The sequence below is a fragment of the Rhinolophus sinicus genome, chromosome 3, assembly GCF_057876585.1.
Source record: "Rhinolophus sinicus isolate RSI-liver-muscle chromosome 3, RSI-T2T, whole genome shotgun sequence".
NCBI lineage: Eukaryota > Metazoa > Chordata > Mammalia > Chiroptera > Rhinolophidae > Rhinolophus > Rhinolophus sinicus.
In genome coordinates, this window is record NC_142503.1 from 140,918,319 (window position 1) to 140,943,537 (window position 25,219).

Consider the following 25,219-nt stretch of genomic DNA (forward strand, 5'->3'; position numbering starts at 1 on the left):
GAGGTGTCTATTACTTTTCATCCAACAGCCTAGAAATAGCACAAAACTGGGAATAAGGATCCCAGGATTTGGATTTGGCTTAGTCACTATCTAGCTGCTAACTCTGGGTAAATCAATTCTTTCTTCCTGATGTGTAAATTGAGAGAGTTTATCAAGCTATAAATAATAAGGCAAAAAGAAAACCCTTATAAAATGAAACCTAGGGCTGGCCTGGTGGCTCAGGTGATTGGAACACTGTGCTCTTAGCCGAGGTCACAGGTTTGATTCCCACATGGGCCAGTGAGCTGCGCCCTCTACAGCTAATATTGTGAACAACAGCTCTCCCTAGAGCTGGGCTGCCGTGAGCTGCCGGCCATTGGTGAGCTGCCGGCCATTGGTGAGCTGCCATGGGCTCCTGTGTACCTCCACGGGGTGCTGTGCTGCTGTGGGGTACCGTGTGCTGCCAGGAGCAGCCGGTGGCCAGCGTCTATGGCCGGCAGCCAGCGTGAGTGGCTGTGGGCTACTGTGTGCTGCCGTGAGTGTCTGGTAGCCAGTGTGAGTGGCGGGCAGCCAGCGTGAGCAGCTGGCTGGCGAGAGCTGCCATGAGCTGCTAAGTGCTGCCGTGGGCTACCGTGTCCCGCGGGCCAGTGTGAGCAGCTGGTGGCCAGCATGAGTGGCTGGCAGCCATCATGAGCTGCTGTGGGCTACCGTGTGCTCCCATGAGTGGCTGGCAGCTGGCGAGAGCTGCTGAGAGCTGCTGAGAGCTGCTGTGAGCAGACGACCAACAACTGGTGACTGACTGCCTCAGTGGGGGGTGGGGGGTGGGAAGCGCAAGGCTCATAACACCAGCATGGACCAGGGAGCTGAGTCCTTACACAACTAGACTGAGAAACAAAGGCTTGAACCGGAGGAGAGGGGAGGTGGAAGAAGGGGGGCGGGCGGGAAATGAAACCCAACTCTGTTCGTGAGCCAATAGTTAATTGAGGGGAGGTAGCCATCAGATTAATTTCTTTTTGGCAGTTGGGTTATGTCAATAATACCTGCATTGAAAGGAATCTTGGTGCCCTTGAAAAGTGAGATTAATACTGTAGAAGATGAATATGGATTTTTACACCTTCTACAGGAAAAGAAAGAGGGAAGAGGGAGAGTGAGCGAAGAGAGAGATGTGATAACTGGCATCATTTCACTTGGACTGAATGCTAGGACCTGTGCCTATCATTACGCTTGTGGGTGGCCCCAGAACTGGCAGTTATCTACCATGTTTCCCCGAAAATAAGACCTAGTTGGACAATCAGCTCTGATGCGTCTTTTGGAGCAAAAATTAATATAAGACCCAGTCTTATTTTACTGTAAGACCGGGTCTTTATAATATAATGTAATGTAACGTAACGTAACATAACGTAACGTAACATAACATAAATAATACCAGGTCTTATATTAATTTTTGCTCCAAAAGATGCATTAGAGCTGATTGTCTGGCTAGGTCTTATTTTCGGGGAAACAGTAAGATAAAAATGAAAAACAGAGATAAAGTACGGGTCAGGATGAGTAAGAGAGACATCACAGTCACATTGGGATAACAGCCAGCTATCAGATTGAAAATATCTATCATTTTCTTGAATTACTATAAGACCTTACAATAGTAGCCTATAGCTGTAAGGTCATCTACTGTTTTCCAAATTCTTTTTCTGTATGAAATTACTTAATTTTCATAATAATCTTGCGAGAGAGCATTAAGCAATTAGGCAGGAAGGAATAACGAAGGGACCCAGGGGAAGCGAAATGAATTTCTCAAGGTTGCATAACATAACACTTGTTTACTCTGCTAGGGCTTTTATGCACTCATGGAGCTAGGGAAATAGAAAAACATGTTCCTATTTTGGAGATTGTTATCATCATCTACATACCCAATAATATAAACCAGAATCCTATGTTTGTTTATTTCACTCATCTTACAAATATTTATTGATTGTCTAATATATTTCAGGCCTTGAGCCTGGGGATACAGTGGTGAACAAGATAGAAAGCCTGTGCTTGAGGAGATAACAGTCTAATGCGAGAAAGGTAAACATTTAGAGTACTGTGTCTTCTGTACAGAACATTGTATGTTATGGAACAATATGCAGCAAAGTATTACGGGAGGGTAGGAATAGGTAGAAATTAGATCATTTTGAAGAATTACCTTTCCCCTGTCATACATTTTACCCGTGCCCAATCAATCATCAAGTCCTATAGACTTGTTTCCTTCTATCCATCCTCTTCTACTGCTTTGGTTAGAGCCTCACCATGTATGACTTGGACTATTACTTTTCTCTTCTGGTCTCTCTCCCTGTCCTCAATGTACATCCTCCAATCCATCCTCCCCTTGCCTTCCAATTTGGTTCAGAGTAAGTCCAAACTTTTCGCTTGGCTTACAGAGAGCCCACCTCTATCTAGTACTTACCAGCATCTCCAGACTTATTTCTTGATATAGATTACTCACATTTCCCCCTCCATTCCTTAACTAATTTCTTACTTTATTCTGTGTTCTTCATTAATTAATTCCTTAAACATTTCTCTCCATTCTTTAGCTAATTTTTGCAGTCTCCTTACCATGTTTGTACTTTTGTTCAGGTTTCTGTCTCTGCTGGTATATCTTTACCTTTCTCCATCATCGACCCTCCACTTACCGTTCAAGACTTTCCAGACTCAGGGCAACTGTTACCAGCTCCGTGAAGCCTTTCTGACACATGTGTCTTTCCTACTGATTTGTAAGTTCATTCATGTCAGAGACAAATGTCTCATTCATTTTTGTGTCTTCAGCACCCAAAACAGTGCCTGGGTGATAGTGAGCACTCAACAAATATTTGTTGGATGGATTAATAAAAGACTTCCTAGAGATTATTTGGCATTGAATCCTGTATAGTCCTGCTTTCTGTTGTTTTCTAGTAGCTGTCATTCCAGTACAGAATGCTGATAAATGTTCTGAGTGCAGAGACCTTTCTCTTTTCTTTTACACGCTTTCCAGTGCCTAGCTCAGTGCTGGGCAATGCTTCTGCTGATGTGCCTGTTAGAAGTTTCTGCAGAATTCCCTGCAAAATTGTCTTGAAAAAAAAAAAAAAAAAAAGTATGCATCTAACTCTCCTACAGGGATGACAGGCACAGTGTAAGGAGGCCACTCTGCCAATGAGCCAATCACAGGAAAGCCAGTCCCCCTCCCTCCCTTCAGAGTCAGGATCTCTTGGAGCTGAGTTTTTCTTTCAGTCCTTTACTGAGGAGACAGAAGGAATCCTACAAGCTGGTGTAAGAAAGTGTGTTTGGGGAGGGCGGGAACCTGATTTGCCGAATATCTTAATTGATCACATTTAGACCAAATTCAGGTAGGTCTCTGCCTATACAGAAAGGCACTAATTTATACAACAAAAGTCTGTTTATGTGTGTTTAATGAAATTATATTTTAAATGTTTGAAGAGATCACATTAAAAAATAAAATTCCATGGGGAAGGAAATTTTCTGCAAAGTAACATCTCAGAATGAACTTATAAATTTGAATGTTTGTCTGTGAGGTTTGTTTATGGTGAGGCTCCAATGTTTGCTTTAGTTTCTTGATTCTCTCATTTTGTTTAAAAACTTTCTTTAGGATAATTAACAGTGATGCTGACTATTCTAAGTGTAGACTTATTTTATTAATGAGGATGTTCTTAGATACTCCAAAAACCATTCTTGTGCTACAATATAATCAGGAACTTGAAAACCTTTGTTTTCTAAGCAATATATTAGGGTCTGGGGCCTTCCCAGCCCTCTGCCTCCCTTTCTGCTTTCTTCTTACCCCAGAGTAACAGGAGTAGTTACCCCCTGACTTTTCCTTCTAAGAACCTAACAGGGTCCTTTTTAGTCCAGGTCCTGGGACCTTGGGTGAAGAAATCACTGATTCATTTAAATGAACCCTGGTCTTCATTTCTTTTTACCCCTATCTTATTACCTCTTTTATTACCTATTCACAGAAATAGAAGTCTATATTTCATTATTTATTATATTAAAATTATGCTTCCAATTTCCCCAATTCTTAGTTCTTAAAGAAATCAACTAAACATCTAAAGATTTTTGTTTTATTTTTCCTGGGGGCAAGACGATCTAAAAATTCTCCCTCGTCCCATATTATAGAATGGTCAATCTTTCAGCCTTGGCCCTGAATTTGTTTTTCAGTTAAAGAGAATAGGAGATGAAGAAAACAAATGAAAGAGAGGCCACTGATCTGTCCACAGTGGAGACTGGTGTAAAGACCACGGGGCTGGAGCTCACGGTAATGCACCAGTTCAGTTTCTGCACAGCCTTGTGATCTGCTGCATGGCCTCCTGTAGGGTCTTTGATTATTCTCTAACCCACCTCCCCTGCAGGGCCCTACGCCTGACCTCAACTCTACCTGTGCTTACAGGAAGGAGGAGAAAATCCTGAGAGAACCAGGAGGACTGAAGAGCAAAGACAAGGCCTTGGGGACAGGCTTAGGCCTTCCACTCACCAGAGGTACCGGTGTTCCTGAATTGGTTCAGTTAGGATGTGAGGGACTAGGGTGGGCTACGTGTGGCCAGTGGACTCAAAGAGATAAAAATGACCCCGTTCTCAGGGAGCTTGTGGTCTCATTGTGAAGATAAGACTCACAGCCACCTTATGTTATCATATGCACTCTATATTTATATGTAATTAATTGTTATATAAACCTGTGCTGTAAATAATGGGAGTTCAGCAATATTGGTGTTGGTTGGACTGACAATAAAAATAAAAACAATGAAAATAATAACAGCTAACATTTATTGAGTACTTACTATTGTGCAGAATGCTTTATGTAATTAATTTACTTCATTTTCACAGGAACAGGTAGATACTAATTTTAATCCCTTTTTTTCAATTAGAATATTGAGGCTTAGAAATTAACTTACCCATATCATTTAAAAAAAGAAAACTCTTCTGGAATACTCAGATTTCGGGTGGGGAGAAAGAACAACCAGAAAAAAGAAGAGAGAGAGAGAGAAGGACCCACCATGAGGGATAATAGTGGAAGTAAAAAAGCACAGTCTTGGAAGTCAAAAGAGAAGGAAAAATGAAGGCACAGTCCACAGTGTTATGTGCAACAGGGGTCAAGGAAGGAGGTGTGAGAAGAATCCTTGATTTTGATCATGGATTTGGTCCCAGAAAGTTGTTTGGGTAAAAGAGGTCAGATGGAAGCGACGTTCAATAGCATGAAAAAGGTGCACAACTCATACACTGTGAAGCTTAGAAGAGGATATTAAATAGTTTCTAAGGAATATATGGATATGATCCAGCATATGTTATGCTCCCAAACAAAAGGGTTTTTCAATTTGTTCTCTTTTCTTTATTTTTAAGAGTTAACTTAGTGACTTCATAGAGAAAATAAAATTTTAAATTCTACTTTCTTCTCCAGAAATTCACTTCTATATACAAATTTATATATTTATACACATTTATATATATCAATGTGGACATGTGGGAATAGATTAGAGGAGTTAAATCCCAGAAACACTTTTGTAGTAGAGTTGGCAAGATTTAGTGATTAATTAAAACCAGCCATTCTCAGGACACACACTCAGACCCCTGTCTTTACCCTCTCTTACTCCTCTCCTTGGTTCCTCAGGAAATCCTTCATTTTATCCTTCAACACAAACTGACTTTAGCTTCTCTTTGTTTTCATTATTCTTTCTGAATTTATCCATTTCTATAAAGCAATTCAGCAAAACATAAATATTTTAGGGAGGGTTCTTTCTGTTGTTATACATTCAAAAAAGTTTGGTGGTGGTGAGAGGTATTTGTTTTTAAGAAGTAATAAACTTGAGCACATCTGATGGTTGAAAAAAGGAGCCAGGAGAGTCAGAAAGAGAAGGAATGGACAATGGAAGGGTATGTTGATAGTGAGAAAAGCAATTGTTAGAACAAGGCCCTTAGAAGTTGTCAGGAGGTGGAACTGAGATTAAGAGCTGGAAATTTGCCTTGCTAAATGGGAAGGGCAGTTTTTCCTAAGATGTAAAAAAGGAGTCAGAGAAGCTGTTGGATCAGAGCTGCACTGAGGTGAAAATAAGGGGTGTAATTAAGGCCAGAGACTGAACTTTCTATAAAGTAGGGGATGTATATGCTGAGAGCAAAGGAGACTAGGTTAGATGAGAGCATCCCTTTCCCCTCAGCCCTGCAGACCCTCCGGGGTAGTGCTGAGTGGTATTAGGGTCCTGGAGCTAGCTTGGCGGGGAGGCATCCTTCTTAAATTCGTGTATGGCTGGGGAACGGGCAGCACACCTGAGAGGGGCTGGCTCTTCTGCCCTGGAGGAAGGGTCACTTTTTTCTAGCTTGTTTTCTAACTACCACCTCTTCTAGTTCTTAACTCCAGAAATGAAGAGTTGGATCATATTAAACTTTTCATTTACATGAATGTTTTTTCATTCAAGCTAATTACTAGGAAAGAAGATAATGATCCTGCCATAAATCTTGTTAATTTCAGCTCTAATTTCTGTTCTGATATGCCTAGACTTCATGTAGAGCCCAGTTAAAAATAATTAAGTGGAACTTTGGCCCCTAACTGGACTGCCTGAGCCTTCTTCCCGGGTTGGCTCTTCACTTTATTACCTGTGGACTACCTGCTTATTTCTCTTTAGCAGTTGTTCTAAAACTCTTATTCTTCTCAAATTCTCAACCCCACTTATTCTACCTATCCCCATCTCCTCTGCTAATTGCTATATAATCCAATATCATTCCTTTTCAAGAAGTTTCAATATTTTTGTCACTAATTCCCTCATGCATCACGGTAATAACACATAATATTACCTTATAATTTGTCTTTGTCCCTTCTTTTTTTCTTTCTCTCCGAAAAAGAGAAGTCTCTCTCTTGGTTTTTTTTTTTTGTTGTTGTTTTTTTTGCCAATCTGCCAGTCTGCTTTTTAATTAAGGTGTTTAGGTCATTTGCATTTAATGATTTAAAAATACCATCTTGCTATTTACTTGTTTCTGTTTGTCTTAATTGTTCTTTTTTTCAATATGTCAAATTTATTTCTCCCATTTTTAGTTTATTTTTCCCAGTTATCCATTCAGAACAGATTGTCTTTCCAGTGGTTACCCAATATTACATTCCTTCCATTAACTACAATTACACCATTTCTCTGATTTTATGAAAATTTTCTTAACAATAATATTTAGGATTTGAAGAACATTTATTATTTTATCTATTACTCTTGACTCCACAAAGTGAAACCAGACAAATAAAAAGTAAAGGCCCCATTCATAATTAATGAGCTCAAATGTTTACCCAGATAACTTCCTCTAATTTCTGGATTGCAAGTAAACGTATTTTTTAACTGAAATATATTTGACATATAACATTAAGCAAATTTAAAGTGTACACATGTTAATTTAATATATTTATATATTGCAATAAATACAATTGCCATTGTGGTGATAATTAGCACCTCCATCCCATTACATAAAGTTTGCTTCTTTATAGTGGTTGGAATCATTAAGTTCTAGTCTCTTAGCAAATTTGATAATTATTATACAGTATTATTGTCTATATTCACTGTACTGTAGATTAATTTCTAGGGCTTATTTACTACTCGTTGCAAATTTGTACCCTTAAACAACATCTGTCCTATCCTCCCATGACCTAGTAACCACCATTTTACTTTTTGTTTTTATGATTTTGGATTTTTTATATTCCACATGTAAGTGATATATAGTATTTATCTTTCTCTGTCTGATTTATCTCACTTAGTATAATTTGCTCAAGTCCTTCCATGTTGTTGCAAATGGCAGTTTTTTCTTTCTCATAGCTAAATAATATTCCATTGTGTGTGTGTGTGTGTGTGTGTGTGTGTATCACATCACATTTTCTTTATCCATTCATCCACTGATGGACACTTAGATTGTTTCCATATCTTGGCTATTGTGAATAATGCTGCAATAAATATGGGAGTGCATATATCTTTTCAATATTCTGTTTCATATCCTTTGGGTATATGTACCCAGAAGTGGAATTGCTGAATCATATGGTAGTTCTATTTTAAATTTTTTTGAAGAACCTCCATATTGTTTCTCATAATGGTTGAACCAATATACATTCTCATCAAAAGGTACAATGGTTTCCTTTTCTCCACATCCTTGCAAATACTTGCTATCTTTTGTCTTCTTGATCACGGCCATCCTAACAGGTGTGAGGTGATAGGTTATTGTGGTTTTGAGTTGCATTTCTCTGATGATTACTGATGTTGAGTATCTTTTTATGTACCTGTTGGAATTTGGGTATCTTTTTTGGAAAAATGTCTGTTGAGTTCCTCTGCCCATTTTTGAACCGGATTGTTTGGTTTTTGTTGTTGTTATTGAGTTGTATGACTTCTTTATATATTTTGGATATTAACCACTTATCTGATACATGGTTTGAAAAAATTTTCTCTCATTCTGTAGGTTGCCTTTTCATTTTGTTAATTGTTTCTTTTGCTGTGCAGAAACTTTTTAAGTTTGATGTAGTCCCACTTGTTGACTTTTGCTTTTGCTGTTTGTGCTTTTGGTGTCATATCAAAAAAAAATCACTGCCAAGGCCAATGCTGAGGAGCTTCTTCCCCACCTTTTCTTCTAGGAGTTTTATGGTATCGGGTCTTGCATTTAAGTCTTTGACCCATTTCAAGTTACCTTTTATGAATGGTGTAAGATAGGAGTCCAATTTAATTGTTCTGCATGCGTTTATCCAGTTTTCCCAACACTATTTGTCATAGAGACAATCCTTCCCTGATTGGGTGTTCTTGGATCCCTTGTCAAATATTAGTTGACTGTATATGTGGGAGTTTCATTCTGAGCTCTCTATTCTGTTCCATTGGTCTATGTGTATTTTTATGCCAGTACCATACTGTTTTTATTATTATAACTCTGTGGTACAGTTTGAAATAAAAAAAGTGTGATACCCCCAGCTTTGTTCTGTTTCCTCAGGATTGCTTTAGCTATTTGGGTTTTTTTGTGGTTCCATACAAATTTTAGGGTTGTTTTTTTCTATTTTTGTGAACTATTATGATGGGGATTGCATTGAATCCATAGATGGCTTTGGGTAGTATGGACATTTTAACAATATTATTTCTTCTGATCCATGAATATGGGATGTCTTTCCATATTCTTTTTTAATGCCTTTCTCTTTGTATGCCCTTTCCTCTTTTTATGCCTTCCTTCAGATTAACTGAATATTTTTAAACGATTATTTTATCTCCTTTGTGGGCTTATTAGCTGTAACTCTTCATTTTGTTATATTAGTGCTTGCTTTGTGTTTATAGTGTACATCTTCAACGTAGCAAGTCTACCTTCAAGTGATATTATACCCTTTCACCTATAGTATGAGAATCTTATAATAGTATACTTCTATATTTCCCCTTCCAATCTTTATACTACTGTTGTTTATGTTTATACATTTTACTTCTACATGTTATAAACCCCATGTTACACTGTTATTATTTTTGTTTAAACAGTAAATTATCTTATTAGATGCTCCACCTTAAATGTACCTGTACCTGCATGAATCCTTATATTTACTCTCCTTTATCAGAAGGCCTACTTTCCCTCAGCCTGAAGCCAATTTCATTACCCATCTTCTTTTTTTTTTCAAATGAAGATATCTTTATTTTATTTTCATTATCAAAATGATACATGCTCCTCATAAGAAATTCAAACAGTACAGGGAAAAATATAAAGAATCAAGTAAATATTACCTGAAATCCTCATTTTGTACATTTTTCTGTGTGGTTATACAGTATTACACATACTTCTATTTAGGTTGTACATAAATATTCTGTCCTAGAATCTGTTGTATATAACTTATCACATCAGATATTCTAGCTTAATCATACCATACCCCATGATCACTTAAAAATATACTATAAATTCCTTTTTAAAAAATGTTTTTGATAATCATTACCCATCTTCTTAATCCCATCCTTTTCTATCCCCTTCTATAGGGCTCTCCTTCCCCTACATGTTCAGTTACTCCTTCTCCATTAGACCCTTCCCCAATCTATAAATGTGCTCAAGTTTCATTCTTTTACAGTAAACAAACAAACAAATCAACCTTACCTCAATCTTGTGATATAGTTTTCCTTCATGGCTAAGTTTCTTGGAAAAGTGGGATTTACTTGCAACAACATTTCTCACCTCCCCATTCACTGTTCAGCCCAGTGCAATCTAGTTTTCACCACCACTGGTCAGCTGAAATTCTCTAACCCAGGTAAGCAATGGAAACCTACTTATCAAGTCTATTGTATGCACTTTCATTGGGAATCTCTGCAACATGATCCTTTTGACCCTTTCTTCCCTGAAGCTAATTTAAAAAATTTTAATGACACTACCCCCTCCTAATTCTTCTACGTCTCTGTGTGTTCTTCGTTGTATGTTGCTTTTCAGGGTCTGTCATTTGTCTTCTCTTCTCACTTCTACACTTAATGTCTTGATTCATAAAGCCACATCTGAAGCTGCATCTTTGTTCTAAGCTTCAGCCTTATATATCTAACCATTCACCAAACATCTGTACCTAGATGTCACATATATACTTCAAATTAAACATTGAAACCAAACTCCTATCAGCATAGGTTTGAGGCTTGCCTACTATGCCAGGACAGGGGCTGGGCTCTAGGCATACAAAGATGAATAAACTCACATTTTCTCCTCATGTCTATTTTTCCTCAGCTCTGGACATCCTCCTATATTTTCTATTTTGGTGAATGTTTTCACCCTGACTGAGTCACACATGGCAGGAACCTCATTGTCATCCCAACTTCACTCCACTTAATGTTGATTCTCTCTACCTTCAGTTACTTCCTAAAGGCCCTCAGCCCATCTCCCACCCCACTGCCACCAGAGAAGTCTATCTAAAACACATATCTGCTTGCATTATTACCTTGCTTAAATTCTTCAATGGCTCTCCACTTCCTACAAGATAATATCTAAATTCCTAACCATGGCATATAATCTGTATGACCTGGCTTCTCTCCTTTACAAGCTTTCCTCCCACTATCCATTTACATGCTCCCTGTTTCCCAGTGACGGCGAGTCCTACTGTTCTTTCAAAATGCTAGGCTCATTCAAGTATGCGTTTACTCTTCTAGAGCTATCCCAACCTTCTCTTCTAACGCCCTGCAAACTTCCACTTAGCAAACTTCTTCCCCTTACCTTTCATATCAGTTCATCTGTCCTCTCCTTTGTGAAAGCGCCTTCGACATTCACAAGCATACTTACATGCTCCTTCTTTTCTACTCTCTTAGCAATCATAAGTTTAGAATTCTGGAATGATCCCTCTGGAATTCTAGCCTTACATCTCTAATTAGAAGCTACTTGGAGTAATGGAAAGATCTGGGCGTTAAATCCTAACTCTGCCACTTGCTGGCCCGCTCAATTTCTTTGTTTTAAATTTACAATATGAACTTTGTGTTTTGGGGGAGGATGACTGATGAGGTCTTGCAGTGCCTGGTAAAAGGTGTGTAATAAATAGTATCTGGTTTTTCTTTTCTTCACAAACTTAAAAAAAAAGTAGTCCATATATGCTTACAGTCCCCTGCAATTCTGCTTTTACTCAGTTGCTCTCCTGTACACAGCTCTCTCAAACAGAATCAGCCACCTCTTCACTGCCAAATCTAGCCTCTTCTCATTTGCCGTACTGCTTAATTTTATACATCATTGAGTATCACTGACCTCTCCTTCTTAAAGATCATTTTTATTTCTCACTTCTCCTCCTAGCTCCCCAACTGCTTCAAGTAGGTCTGCTCTCTCTTCTGGCTGCCCTATCAGCGTGTTCTGACTTTCTGGAAGGATGGTGGTAAGCCTTGTAGGGATGGGTGGAGATTGCAAGACAGGTGGATGGGTGTGTGCTGTACAAGTTACCAGCAAGGAGGTCTGGAAGGGCACCTCGGGCCTCTGTGTCAATGCAAGTCCCATGTGAAGAATTTTAAGCAGCCTTTCTTTGCTGTGAGCTCTTCCTCACCCCCTTTCATTTTGTTTACTATTAGGGCCTGAGTCTGATACCAATAGCTGGATGAGCTAGAGCTCCTTTGTCCTCAAATTCCTACTGAAATCATTTTTTTAAATGTATAAATAGGGGTAAATTGTATCAGCAGAGGAAGTCCATGATGGGCATTAACCATATTTGAGAAATCTTTGCTAACAGAACTAAAGGGTTTGGCTCAAAAAGGCCATTGAAGGTAGAGTCATGACTCTCCCTGATGAGTGACAGAAAACACCTTATCGGGGAAGACTCCACTGTCTGTCAGAACCACTAGCTTGGGAGAACAGAGTTCTCAATGGAAGAAGTTGAGGGTGAGTTGAAGGACTAATTAGAAATTCTATCACATAGGTCCTTCTTGTCTTTGTGGACCTTTGGCATTGGGTCTACACTGTTAGTGTGAAAAAGCTCTGACGTTTTCTGTTATCTGAAATGGATACAGCAAGCAGAGATTTGGGTACAAAGTGGAGGGAGAGTTCTTTCAAAGACAGTACATCCAATACAACTCAGCAAACCTGGCTGTGTTCTGGTTTAGGTTCCCTTCTCACTCTAGCTAGGCTGATGGCTCTCAGAATGGTCATCCCCACGTGCTCCGAGTCTGTACCTCCAATGTAAGTTTTCTGGCTTCCATCTGATAGACCTTTCTCTTGTGTCCTCTGGTTTTCCAACTCCTATTTGGCTTCCCACTTTGGCGTATTGACAACCTTTGTGCTTCTCAGACTCCATTTCTCTAGGACAATTTTGGTAACTGTTCTTGAGTCCCTAACAACCACCCAGCTCTCCTTGTCCATCCAGTTTGAAACCAGTTGTATACACAGCTTTGAATCTGGTAAAGTGGTAGCCAGTACAGTACCACTGACCAGTTCTTTTTATGCCATCATTAACATAAAACCTTTGACTCCCTGAAAAGATCCTGGTCAATTCTGCCTGGAGGCCCTCACCCTTTACTCAGACCATCATTTATTTCTGGGTTGACTCATTTCCTTTCTTTCAGTTCTTACTTCAAGCTAGAGCAACAAAGATTCACCCAGAGCCACAATGTCAACAGTCACTAGAGATGGATTTTCTGAAAGCTGTCCTAAGCTTTCTACTCTAACGCTCAACGATAGCACCCCAGTCAGTCTCTGGGATTTTCCATAGCTGTCTCCTTTAGTTGGGAGAGTTTCCATATCTTGTAGATAGGGTCACAGAGAAAATGCATGTACACTCTTGCTGCTAGGCCTGGCCTATAGTGCCCTCTAATGTTATGTTTAGCTAGCATGACCTACCACCCCTTACCCTTCTCTGTTTTGTTCTGTCACTCGCAGCTGCAGGCAGTAAGGCATGTGAGAGGGTTATTGTTAGTGTATATCTGGAAAGCCTCCCATGTACATACTGGGAGAACTTAACAGTGGGTACATACTTCACAACAAGTTATGGGCTAGTATTGAGTTTTACCATCTATCAGATAGATTTCTTCTCAATTCAGCTTCCCGATAGGATATAACACTAACTCTCAAACAGTGCCATTATGTAAAATAAAGAGCTTGGTAGTCTTAGCAAGATCCTGGGCCAAGCAGGATACAAGGCTCATGAACCTGCTCATAGGCCTCTCTGCTTCTCAATTGGTTTAAAGGATGAGAAAGCTTTTTTCTCTTTTCATTTGGAATGCACCTAAATGACTTTCTTTAAACCAGAGGTCCAGTTCCAACTTGATATTTCTAGGATCAGGGTGTTAATGGGTTTTGCAGAAATGAGTGTTCTTAATTGATTTTTGGTTGTACCCACTGATCTTCAGTTCCCAGGACGTGGTCAAATCTGGTTATAGGTGATGGCGGAAATCTTTTCCTTTTCCAAAAGTGATTTATATTGAGTCTTGGTCCAGTGTATGCCCCTCTTATTTTGTGGTGGCCTTGTGGAACTGGCATTTGACTGGGTATAATTTTATATCAGCTTCACCTAATGTACCAGTTTGGGTCCTAACAGGAGATAGATAGAATGCTTAAATTAGGATAATTAGAGGAGGGTTAATTTATAAAGAGACCATCACATAGACGTGTGCAAGATGTGGTGCAACCACAAGAAAGGATGGTACAAGAACGTGAGGCTAGAGGCATTGAACCTTTACTGTTTCGAGGGCCAAAGAGACAAGACCTGAGAGAACCCAGAAAGAGAGTCATTTAAAGAAGACCTCCTCAATACCAACTTCAGTCTTTTCATACACTCTGATCTCCTTCTGGGTCCCCCTGGCAGAATCCAACCAGATAAGCCAGAGGGCATGGAGGCCCTTTGGTAGAGTCCAGAGGGCTAGATTGCTGGGCACAGAGCAAGGTGGAGAGTAGGTCTGGAGGAGCCAATCAAAGCTGTCTGGTACACAAGAAGTCTAGGATTCAAAGTAAATTAGTTCCTTGCTATGCTTTGTGAATGATGTTCCAATGATAAATATGTCCTTCAGGAATGCTGACACCTCTAAGTAACACTTTTTACTCAGTATGTTTTCTATTAAGTATGGAAAGGTAGCAGAGTCCTTAGGATCCTAAGGTATCGTCTTGAATTGATTCAGTTGGGTGGTGACAGATTGTTTTCTCCTCTCTCAGATTACCTATATCTGATAATACACACTCTACTCTGCTAACACAGGACTGGGCTCCCTGCAGAAAGGGAAATGAGGAGGAGGAGGAGAATGAGGAGAAAGAGGAAAAGGAGAAAAGGAAGGCTATATATAAGGAACAGAGGGAGCATGTTAGATGGGAGACACAGCAATGGAGAAAGAGCCAGGAAAACTGTGAGTCAAGACCCCAAGGCGTTTGGAGTTAGTGGCTGGTCCCAGCCCTGGCTAAGCTGTCCTGCCTCAGCAAGATGACCTACTGGGACCTTCTTGTGGGGCTCACCTTTGGAGCTTTAAGAGTTTGGAAATTAGAGCGTTTTGCTCATATGACTGCAGTGTGCTGAGAATCCTCGGGACTGGCAAGAGGGGTGAGCCTGGAGTGTAGGTAAGGTGCAGCATTGGATGATGGTGAAGAGCTCAGATTCTGAAGCCAGACTGCCTGAGTTTACATTCTGTCTTTTCTCCTTACAGCTTCCATGACCTTGGGAAAGTTACTTACTTCTATTTTCTAGTTTCCACATCTGTAAAATGGGAATTTTAATTAATAGTAACCACCTCAAGAATTCTTAGGAGTTATCATTTTAATGTTCTTTGAAAGAGCCAAGTACGTAGAAAGCACTATATAAACGTTAAATCAAACTTGAATAGTCCTACCTGCTAGGCATTTTCTCTCAAGCCCTGCCCATCCAGGGATTCTTGGTGTTTTCTTTCCCATCTGTCAATGCACATCTGAGTGTTCAGAGTTACGGGTTTGTGTGGGTTTCAGGGAGGAATGGTCAAAGCTGCATCTCAGAAGAAAAGGCCCTTTTCTGAATCTGGAAGCTGAGTAATCCCTTGTCCCTGGGGAACAGGGAAGTAGTAGGTCCCAGGAGCCTCTCCCTGATGTGACCAGTATCCACCTATGTAGTAGGAGATTACTGAGGACATTGCAGGTCCAGGTTGTGTAGGGTTATTCTGACCTGCTGCCCATTGGTAAGTTTTGATCTGGTCTTTTTGGCATTGCTGGAACATTACCTAACGTCCCTCTGATGAATAATTTTCCTCATTGATTAACAGAAAGTTCTCCCTCTGGCCAAGTAATCTAAGTTGTGGGCATTGATACAAATGGGATGGAGTAATTTTTGTATCTTAATTTTTGGGTTCTTACCAGGAGGAGCCTACAGCCTTTCACCAGGGCAAGAAGTTTCTGCAAAACACATGCCTGCTTGTTCAAGAAGATCCTGCTGGGCCTGTTGTGTTTGGGTGAGGTACTGGGAATTCCTGGAAATGAGAGACACATTGTTTGAGGAATATGACCTTGTGGCGAGACAACTTCTAGACAAAAAGCAAATTTATTCACAAACCGATCTAAAGGGATATATAGATCTTAATTACTGGTAGTTGAACTGTAATTTATTGAGTTGCACTTCTAGGAATCAGTAAAATCTAAGAATAAAGTATTTTTCAAAACTGTACTATTTGATGGACTTACGTATTTCAGGGAATCTGGGCTTGTCTCTATTTTAGTGTCTTGATTTGCAGGGCATAGTTCTTGTAGTCTTTACAAGAGAAGCTTGTGGTATACATTCCTTATTTGCTGGCTTACTAGTAAGATTAATGATATAAAATTTTTTAAAAATCAGCAAACCACTATTTAAATTACATTGTCAGTGATATATAGGACTTTGACGTCAATATTAGAGGTGGCTGTGATAATGAGAACACAATTATATTTTGGGGTGAGTCAAAGTGCCATGGGGTAAGGACCATATGACTGTACAGTGAATCCTCACTTAATATCCTCGATAGGCTCTGAAACTTTAAGTGAAACAACATATAATGAAACCAATTTTACCATCGGCTCGCTGATGTAAACATGTTAAGTTCCTAGGAATCTCATCAGTGATATAACCAATATTGAATGAAATGACGTTATTTGAGGACCTGTTGTATTTCCTAGTAGTAGCCTTGTTTATGTGATTTTGCTCAAGAGGAAAGGCTAAAATGACTGGGGTTATAAAGTTTTAAGAAAAGATGACTTTTGAAGAGTCTAATGCTGGGTCTGATCAAATCTACACCCAGGGACAGAAAAGGATATCAGATAAAGTAGAAAATATTTCATTAAAGACAAGTGAAAATATGCCGTATTCAAACTATTCCTTGGGAATCCTCAAGAAGAAAACAGCCATCTAGCTTGGCCTTGAGAACTGCAGCTCAGTCTGACAAGTGGGGCTGGTTGGCAAGATCACTGGAGGGTTTTTCTGCCTTGAAGTCCCAGACATTCATGACTAGCGCTTCATTTGCCCCTGGGGAGCTCTGACTTGCTAATCTTTACTCTGCACCTTCTCCTTTCAGCTTATGCTGCCTACGTCTTAGCAGCTTGCATCTTGGATTTCCAGAGGGCACTGGCCTTGTTCGTCCTCACCTGTTTGGTGCTCTTGGTCCCAATTCACCACTTTCTAAAAAGTTTCTTTGGTAAAAAGTTAACAAGATGTCTGAAGCCCTTTCAAAACTTCTGCCTAAAGGTTTGGATGAAATGGTGAGTGAGATAAGGATCTCAATATACCTGGTCCCAAAACTTGTCCCAAACCCCAGCCTGCTTCCCCTTTTCTCCTGTGGCAGTTCCTGAGCTGTCTCTCAGACCCTCACCTATATTTTCAAAACCAAGGCTCAGACAGCAAATGGCAACAGGTCTCTGAGCACTGGACTTCTGTCCAGTTTCTTGTAGCTTAGTGTCTCAACAGTGCTAGGGGCGGGAGGAGTGAAGTCTCAGAGAAGAGTGTCAGTCTGTTTCATTAAGCTGTCAAATTGATTTGGTGGTCATATGTGTCTCCCTTAGTTCCCTGATTCTTTTTATGCTTTTTTCCGTCTAGTCCTCCACACTTCCTGCACCCACTGGTGTCTTTTACAATTCCTTAGAGTTTAATGAGCAAACTTACTGTTCAGTGTATTCAGAACTGGATTCAACAGTAGCCACAGCTCATCTAACTAACTATGGCATCCACGCGTTCTTTGCTCACAGGTGTGGAATGACAGAATAACTTCCAGACTCTCTATAAAGTTCCTCTTTTTTTACCTATTTTCCAATGGATGTGCAGAAAATCGGTGTTAAGAATATCTGCAGCAGCAATAATTTGGAGAAACATACAAACTACAACCAAAATTTTGGATCACTGATGTATTTGACACTGAGGAGACAAAGCTAAAAGGACTCTAATCGTTAGCCGGGTAGATTCTGGAAGCCACATTTTATTGACTTTAAGTGAGATGAGTTCACAGTGAGAATAATTGCAAAATTCAACCCTGACTTATAATACTTTTTGTTGTCGCTGTTGTTCCTGATCTCAATGGACAACATGCTCTTTTTGTTTTGTTTTGATATATGAGCTCCTTTCTAATATTTTTCCCTTGAATTGAATTGACTCCAACATTCAGACATGAGGTAACCAGTCTGTATATTGCCAAGCATGTTTGGTACATCAAGGGACCATAGACCACAAGTAGTTGATTTGTGGCTTAGCCTTTACTCTTGTCCTTGGAGTTGTTGGAAATTGGGTGATCCATGGGGGACCATGCATACTTTTCCATACTTTTCCTCCTTTTAAAAAAAATATTTTGGTTATTCATTAGAGCAGTCTTAGAGAATGAGTCTTATATCACATCTTACTGATATGGAAACTTGAGGAAAGGAAGTCATGTGATTTGTGTTCTCAGATTCGACTCTTTCAACTTCATTCTGTGAATAAAAGAGTTGGGAGAGGTGGTACCTAGGAAACTACCATATGAATGATTCTCAAGCTATATCTCTTGTCCAATCTACTGAGTTATTTCACTTTTGCTCGGGATGAACTTCTACTTTTTAGAGGTAAGTTTAATTATTTGTTATTCATTCACTGAGCTGATGACACGTCTTGGCATTCCCTCTTCAGGGTGTTCGCAGGAGTCTTCTTCATTGGCCTTATCCTGTGGTTGGCTCTAGACACAGCCCAAAGGCCTGAGCAGTTGATCCCCTTTGCAGGAGTCTGCATGTTCGTCCTCATCCTCTTTGCCTGCTCCAAACACCACCGAGCAGTGAGTTTGGGGTATGCAGGGTGGGCTGAGGGCCATGTGTTACTAATTACAAAGTGCACGTGTCAAGTATTGATTACAAAGGCAGAGACCTAAGTTCTTAACAATCTCTGGAATTTGCCTGTGACTCCTAAGAGATGTTTTAAAGAGAAGTTTGTCTCAGATACCGCTTATTTTTAAACTGTAGATCATGATCTATTAGTGAGCCTTGATATCAATTTTGTGTATCTAGGCCAGTGTTAAAGAAAGAATAAAAGAAAAAAAATGGAAAGAAAGAAAATAGAATACAAGAGAGAATCAGCTTGCATTGCACATAGCAATATTAAAGTATTGGTTTCTGGTGCTTTTATTCACATGTATGCATGTGTGTCATCTAACCTATAGACACAGTTTTAAAACTGTATCGACCTATGTGGCTCTTTACATATTACTGCCCGGTGTCCCCTGCTCCTTACTCCATTTTACCCCAGATTTATTGTTAATCTCCTAGGTTGGTTCCACCCAGAGTACATGTACCCAAGTTTAAAACGCCAACCAGGTAATGAACAGGTAGTTGTAGCACTCACATTGGAATAATGTTTTTCTGGGTTTCAGGTGTCCTGGAGGGCAGTGTTTTGGGGTCTGTGTCTTCAGTTTGTCTTTGGGATCTTGGTCATCAGAACTGATCCCGGATTTAATGCATTTCAATGGCTGGGAGACCAGGTTCAGGTATGAGAAACTGAAAGCTAGGGCTCTGCTTTTTTAGAACCCTTGAGAAAGGAGATATGGGGAAAGCATGTGGAGATTGATCTGTGTCTTATTAATGACTGTGGTAGAAGATCTGGTGGGAAAGAAAGAGTATACTGGGGTACAACTAATCACATGAATAAAGGGGACTGAACTGCTGAGTCCTCTGCCATTCAATGAGCAGCTCATGGGGACATAGCCTGCCCCCACACTGTCACAGGGAGCCCAGCCTCAGTAGCAGCAGTAGGACCTACTCATGCATGAGGCTGAGCCCATCTTCCTCTGTGTCTACCTGGCTTCACTCTCATTCACTCTCTCTCTTTTCTTTCAGATTTTCCTGAATTACACTGTGGCTGGCTCCAGTTTTCTGTTTGGAGACACGCTGGTCAACAATGTCTTTGCTTTTCAGGTCATATCTGTTTTGTAGGCAGGAATGAGGGCCAGTGTAGGAGGAGGTATAAAACCGGATGAAAATGTGTGTCCAAGTGATCAGCCAGTCTCTATACCTATTTGACCCTAAGAAGAGGATTTGATCCCATTAGTGGAGGAAAGAGCATTAATCTCTTGCCTTTTGATCATTATCATACTGAAATTGGAATAAAACAGGAGTGGGGGAGGGAGGCTCAGAAAACATCTCCCTGTGGCTTCATACTGATGGCATAATAGATTTGTGACACATTTAAAATTTATTCCTAACCTAGCTTGTGTTTAAATAGCCACTAGTATCTACACTGTATCAGCTGCTCTTGGAAGCCTGAGAGCTTAATTTAGAGGCCTGAAACTCAGTCCATTATGGCATACATGTGCGCATTGAATGTACAGTAGCCCCCTTTACCCGTGTGGGATACGTTCCAAGACCCCTAGTGGATGCCTGAAACCGCAGATAGTACCGAACCCTATATATACTGTCTTTTCCTACACATACATATCTATGATAAAGTTTCATTTATAAATTAGGCAATTTCACAGATAGAAGATGCATTCTTACCATAGATCTTACCAACCTCAGCATATGATGTTGAGAACCTTTACCTTTTCACTTAAAGGAAGCACTTTATGGCTTCCCCTTGGCATATCCAAATTGCCAGCATCACTACTCTTGTACTTTGGGGGCTATTAAGTAAAATAAGGGTTACTTGAACACATGCACTAAGTACTGCAACAGTTGATATGACTTGATAACCTGGACAGCTACTAAGTTACTAACGAGCAGGTAGGTAGTGTATCCAGCATGTACATACTGGTCAAAACAATGAGTTATGTCCCAGGCAGGACACAGCAGGACAGCACAAGAGTCCATCACACTACTCAGAATGGCACACTATTTAAAACTTACGAATTGTTTATTTGTGGAATTGTCCATTTAATATTTTCAGACCGTGGTTGGCCATGGGTAAGTGAAACCACAGAAAATGAAACTGTGGATAAGGTGGGGATTATGGTAATATCTCACTAGTTACCCATTATTCTCATTATAGGCCTTACCGGTCATCGTTTACTTTGGATGTGTGATGTCTATTCTTTACTATCTGGGCCTTGTGCAGTGGGTCGTGCAGAAGGTGAGCCATGCTCCTTCACCAGCCAGAAGGTGGACTTTCATCTTGTGATCTGACAAGAAGCATGAAAATGACACTTACTTTGGAAAAATGCTCAGACATAGGATCTAGAGTGCTAGAACTAACATAAAAAGTCAAACTCTTTCAAGCATGCCTGATATCAGGTGGTCAGGCCCAGGCTCTAGTTGGGCTTAGGGGCAGAGCAGGAAGAGAAAACTTGCTGGACTGCCATTTCATACTGAGTTTTAATCTACTAGTTCTGGAATCCAAGAGTCCCAAGGTCTGGTCCACCTTCTGTTTGTAACTTGTTTTGTGGCCTTGGGTTTGTCACTATACTTCTCTAGGCCTTTGTTTCCTTACTAGTAAAATGGAACAGGGGGTTTTGCTAGACGGATACTCTCCAAGATTCTTGCTAATGTTAATGGTTTAGGTCTCTGTATCCCTTTAGATTGCTTGGTTTTTGCAAACCACCATGGGCACCACAGCCACAGAGACCCTGGCTGTGGCAGGAAACATCTTTGTGGGTATGGTAAGTACCCTGAAGCCTTCTGATCCCCTTCTTTCTGGAGAACAAAGAGTATGGCAGAAAACAGGTGGAGAAAAGTATGGTTTTCTTTTGAAAAGGCAAATAAATGAAGACGATATGGGCAGGCAATTGCTGATGAAAGAAAAACTCAGAAGCTCAAAGGAAACTCAGCTCATTGCCTTTACCCTTCATGTGTAATGATACTTACCCAGGTGTACTTACTGGGGACATCCTTAACCACCAATCCAACTTCTTACACAGGAATTTAGGGAAACATCTCATCTCCTTTCAGGGGCTATGAAGGATGTTTGCTCTATGTTCTGGTTTCTCCCTGTGATCCTCGTTTTCCAGGGTCTCAAAGGAGGCAACAGCTGGCCTTGTTCAGGGCTAACACCAAGGCTCTTCCCCATAATACTGGTTTAACATATTTATAGAGTAGGTACTCAATATATGCTATTGGCTGACTAGCTCAACGTTAGCGACAATGGCTTATCAAATTAACAAGGAATTAGTGTTGAGGTCTTTCTCTTCGAAGGCCCTGGCCTGATTAACTGTTTCTGAAATGTTCCCAGAGTACTTTTTTATATTAGGTTGGTGTGAAAGTAATTGTGGTTTAAAAGATTAAAAATAATTGCAAAAACCGCAATTACTTTTGCACCAACCTAATATTTCTACTATAGCACTCCACAGTTTGCCCGAATTATCCATAATCACCTTAGTTTCCTCTGCTAGACTATAAGCTCCTAAGAGTAGGAACTTTGTTGTGTTGACATTAATATCCCTAGTATCTAGTACAGTACTAGGCACATAGTGATCACTCATTAAATGTCTTAGGTCGATGCCAGATACAGTTTACACACGCATGATTTTAGACATTGAGTACAAAAGAGGCATACCATTTCTCTTCTAGTCATTATAAAATTTAAATAGATGAAACAACCATGTATGAGAACAGATGAGAACAATGCCAGCCAGGATATAATTAGGTGCCAGAGAGAGGGTGAGGCAGATGCTAGGAAGGCCTAAGAACAGATCTCAATGCTGGAATGTCCCCACACTAGAGGGATGTGTCCCTGGGGCTGGGGTGGGCACTCTGGGGTGGGGACCCTCTTGAATCTGACTCACTTCTCCTCGTTTATAGACAGAGGCACCTCTGCTCATCCGTCCATACCTCGCAGACATGACGCTCTCTGAAATTCATGCAGTGATGACTGGAGGATTTGCCACCATTTCGGGCACTGTGATGGGAGCCTTCATATCTTTCGGGGTAGGCAAGTCTGCTCAGCAGGTACGCCCAAGCCTGGGCTCTGCAGACACTGATTCCTACCTCTGGCCTTACAGATTGACCCATCATCCTTGATTTCTGCCTCTGTGATGGCTGCTCCTTCTGCTCTTGCCTTGTCAAAGCTGGTATATCCAGAAGTGGAAGAATCCAAGTTTAAGAATAAGGAGGGGGTAAAATTGCCCCGTGGGTGAGTCCAATGAGGTATATAATTTGGGAGATGGTAAGGTCAGGGCAGAGTCAAGAGTGGTGCTTGTGGAAAAAAGAGTGGTGCTTGTGGTGGCAGAGACTTCAAGTCTCTCTCCTGGAGAAGGAATAATATGATTCTATATCCCCTCTTATCTACTACCTCTGCTTCTAGCTAATCATGTTGATTTTCTTCAATTGTTTAACCTTCCCACCTGCCTCTATCTTCTGCATGCCAGTATACTCTGTCCTTGGTGTCACTGCAATTGTATGGGAATTAAATCTGATATTGCTTCAGAGTAATTTCCACCAAAAGAGTCCCTAAGGAACCCCTATCACCTCTCAAGCTGGTCTTGCACCCTCTTCCTGCATGCCTGCACCACAGGGAAAGTGGGATTTCTGTTTTTTGAGGCGCTGAAAGTAATCCAGAGACCATATTCTTCTCCTCTGCCCAATAACTACAGGAAGGAGAAGAATGTTCTGGAAGCTGCCAGCAATGGAGCCACAGATGCTGTAGGCCTTGTTGCTAATGTAGCAGCCAACCTGATTGGCTTCTTGGCTGTGTTAGCCTTCATCAATGCTGCCCTCTCCTGGCTAGGGGAGTTGGTAGACATACAAGGGCTCACTTTCCAGGTGAAAAATTACATTGGTTGGGCTGTCCCTCTAGGGTGTGTTTAAGTTGTCCTTGAACTGTGCAAGCCCTCTTGACTCACAGTGACCTAAAAGAGCCTGGATAGAAGGGGAGAGGAGACTGAGTTAAACTCTGGGGAAAGTCCTTGGGTCCTGACCTGTGTTATTTATTCTTTGTTTTCCTGGGATATCTCTTTCTTTTCACCTAGTTGATCTGCTCCTATGTCCTAAGGCCTGTGGTTTTCATGATGGGTGTAGATTGGGCAGACTGTCCGATGGTGGCTGAGATGGTGGGGATCAAGTTCTTCATAAATGAGTTTGTGGCCTATCAGCAACTGTCTCAATACAAGGACAAACGTCTCTCTGGAGTAGAAGAGTGGATCGGCGGTGAGAAACAATGGATTTCTGTAAGTGACAATCCAGAAAAGCATAAATCATCTGTGGGCAGACAGAAAGTGTTACACAAAAGATTATTTCACACCCATGGATCCCCTTGCAGTGTCCCAGGCCTAACCACAAAGAAAGCACAACAGTATGCTTCTTAGCTACAGTGCCATAGCTGCCCTGAGGTATGTGTGGTATTCTTCCCTCACATTCTGACCCAACTTCTCTCTATGAGGTAATTTTTGAAACTTTACAGTTGGGCCAGTCTAGGGTGCACACTATTTTTGATGGTCTAAATTTCCCTTCTTCATTTATAAGTTTAAATTGCTACAAATAGATCCTCTTTTCTCTCTCTATCTCTGCCCTCTCAATTATCTTCATTCCTAGGCCTTCTCCTTATTCATAGGCTTCAATAGGAAAAGTGTTGGGCAAAGAGGCCCATGGTGGCTTCCGTATCTTTATTCCTGTAATAACTTAGGACGTGATTCTTTTCTGAGCATCTTTTCCATATTCCTCAGGGTAGTGTGGACAAGATTGGGGGTTGTAAGATCTCTGGAACTTCTATCATGATGATATGACTGCACACCTGGGACTGAGTTTATTCACTTATTTATTTTTGTGTTCCCTAGGCAAGAGCTGAAACCATTACAACATTTTCACTTTGTGGATTTGCCAATCTTAGTTCCATAGGAATCACACTGGGAGGCTTGAGTGAGTTCATTCATTTTCCCAACTACCCAAATAGCCAGCCAGATCCCAGCTTCTGTAGAAGGCAGCCCTGGTGTTTCAGGACAAGTTGAGACCAGACAGAGAAGCTGATATGAAATGGGGCCTCTCAGGAGGTAGTTAATTTGGAGTTAAGGTAACCATGCTATCTGGCTAAGTGTGGGGCCCAGGCTGTGTTTACAATCTCAACTTCTGTTACTTTTTTTCCTTTCAGTTGGAGGCCCAAAAGACCAGTTTTACTTTTATTTTCCCTTTGAGGAAGATTACAATATTATTTTGCCATCAAATGTGCATAGTACATATATAAGTAAAGATATATATATATTTTTAATTCAGTGGCGAAGGTACTTTCTGAAATTAGGCTGCTCACCAGCTGTCTTCACAAAAGTAGGAGTTGCACAAGGAATCAAAAGACAAATAAAAGTATCAGACACATAAGGAAGAGAAACAGAGTGAGTGGTGTGAAGTGTTGGGTTAAAAGCTACAAATCACCAGGTGTGGGAGGAGTGAGTATTTGAAGAAGACACAGATACATTTATACTGCTGAATATATTGCTGAATGTGGGCTATGGTTGGAGGAAATAATACG

General features: G+C 40.6%; 1 protein-coding gene across 2 annotated transcripts in view; it reads left to right on the forward strand.

Moving 5' to 3' along the window:
• Positions 1–3,220: 3,220 nt before the first annotated feature.
• Positions 3,221–25,219, forward strand: part of SLC28A2 (solute carrier family 28 member 2) — a 33,792-nt gene continuing 11,793 nt past the window's right edge. The window contains exons 1-15 of one of the 2 annotated variants that reach the window (XM_019756647.3): positions 3,221–3,261; positions 4,165–4,261; positions 4,394–4,482; positions 15,718–15,809; positions 16,902–17,085; positions 18,476–18,617; positions 19,209–19,322; positions 19,672–19,749; positions 20,819–20,899; positions 21,345–21,425; positions 22,564–22,689; positions 22,764–22,894; positions 23,355–23,523; positions 23,730–23,927; positions 24,534–24,615. In XM_019756647.3, coding sequence (XP_019612206.3) covers positions 4,181–4,261; positions 4,394–4,482; positions 15,718–15,809; positions 16,902–17,085; positions 18,476–18,617; positions 19,209–19,322; positions 19,672–19,749; positions 20,819–20,899; positions 21,345–21,425; positions 22,564–22,689; positions 22,764–22,894; positions 23,355–23,523; positions 23,730–23,927; positions 24,534–24,615 — 1,648 coding nt within the window. In that variant the 5' untranslated portion in view covers positions 3,221–3,261; positions 4,165–4,180. Of the gene's footprint in view, positions 3,339–4,164; positions 4,262–4,393; positions 4,483–15,717; positions 15,810–16,901; positions 17,086–18,475; positions 18,618–19,208; positions 19,323–19,671; positions 19,750–20,818; positions 20,900–21,344; positions 21,426–22,563; positions 22,690–22,763; positions 22,895–23,354; positions 23,524–23,729; positions 23,928–24,533; positions 24,616–25,219 lie in introns of both variants that reach the window. The other variant, XM_074327802.2, reaches the window with a different exon arrangement.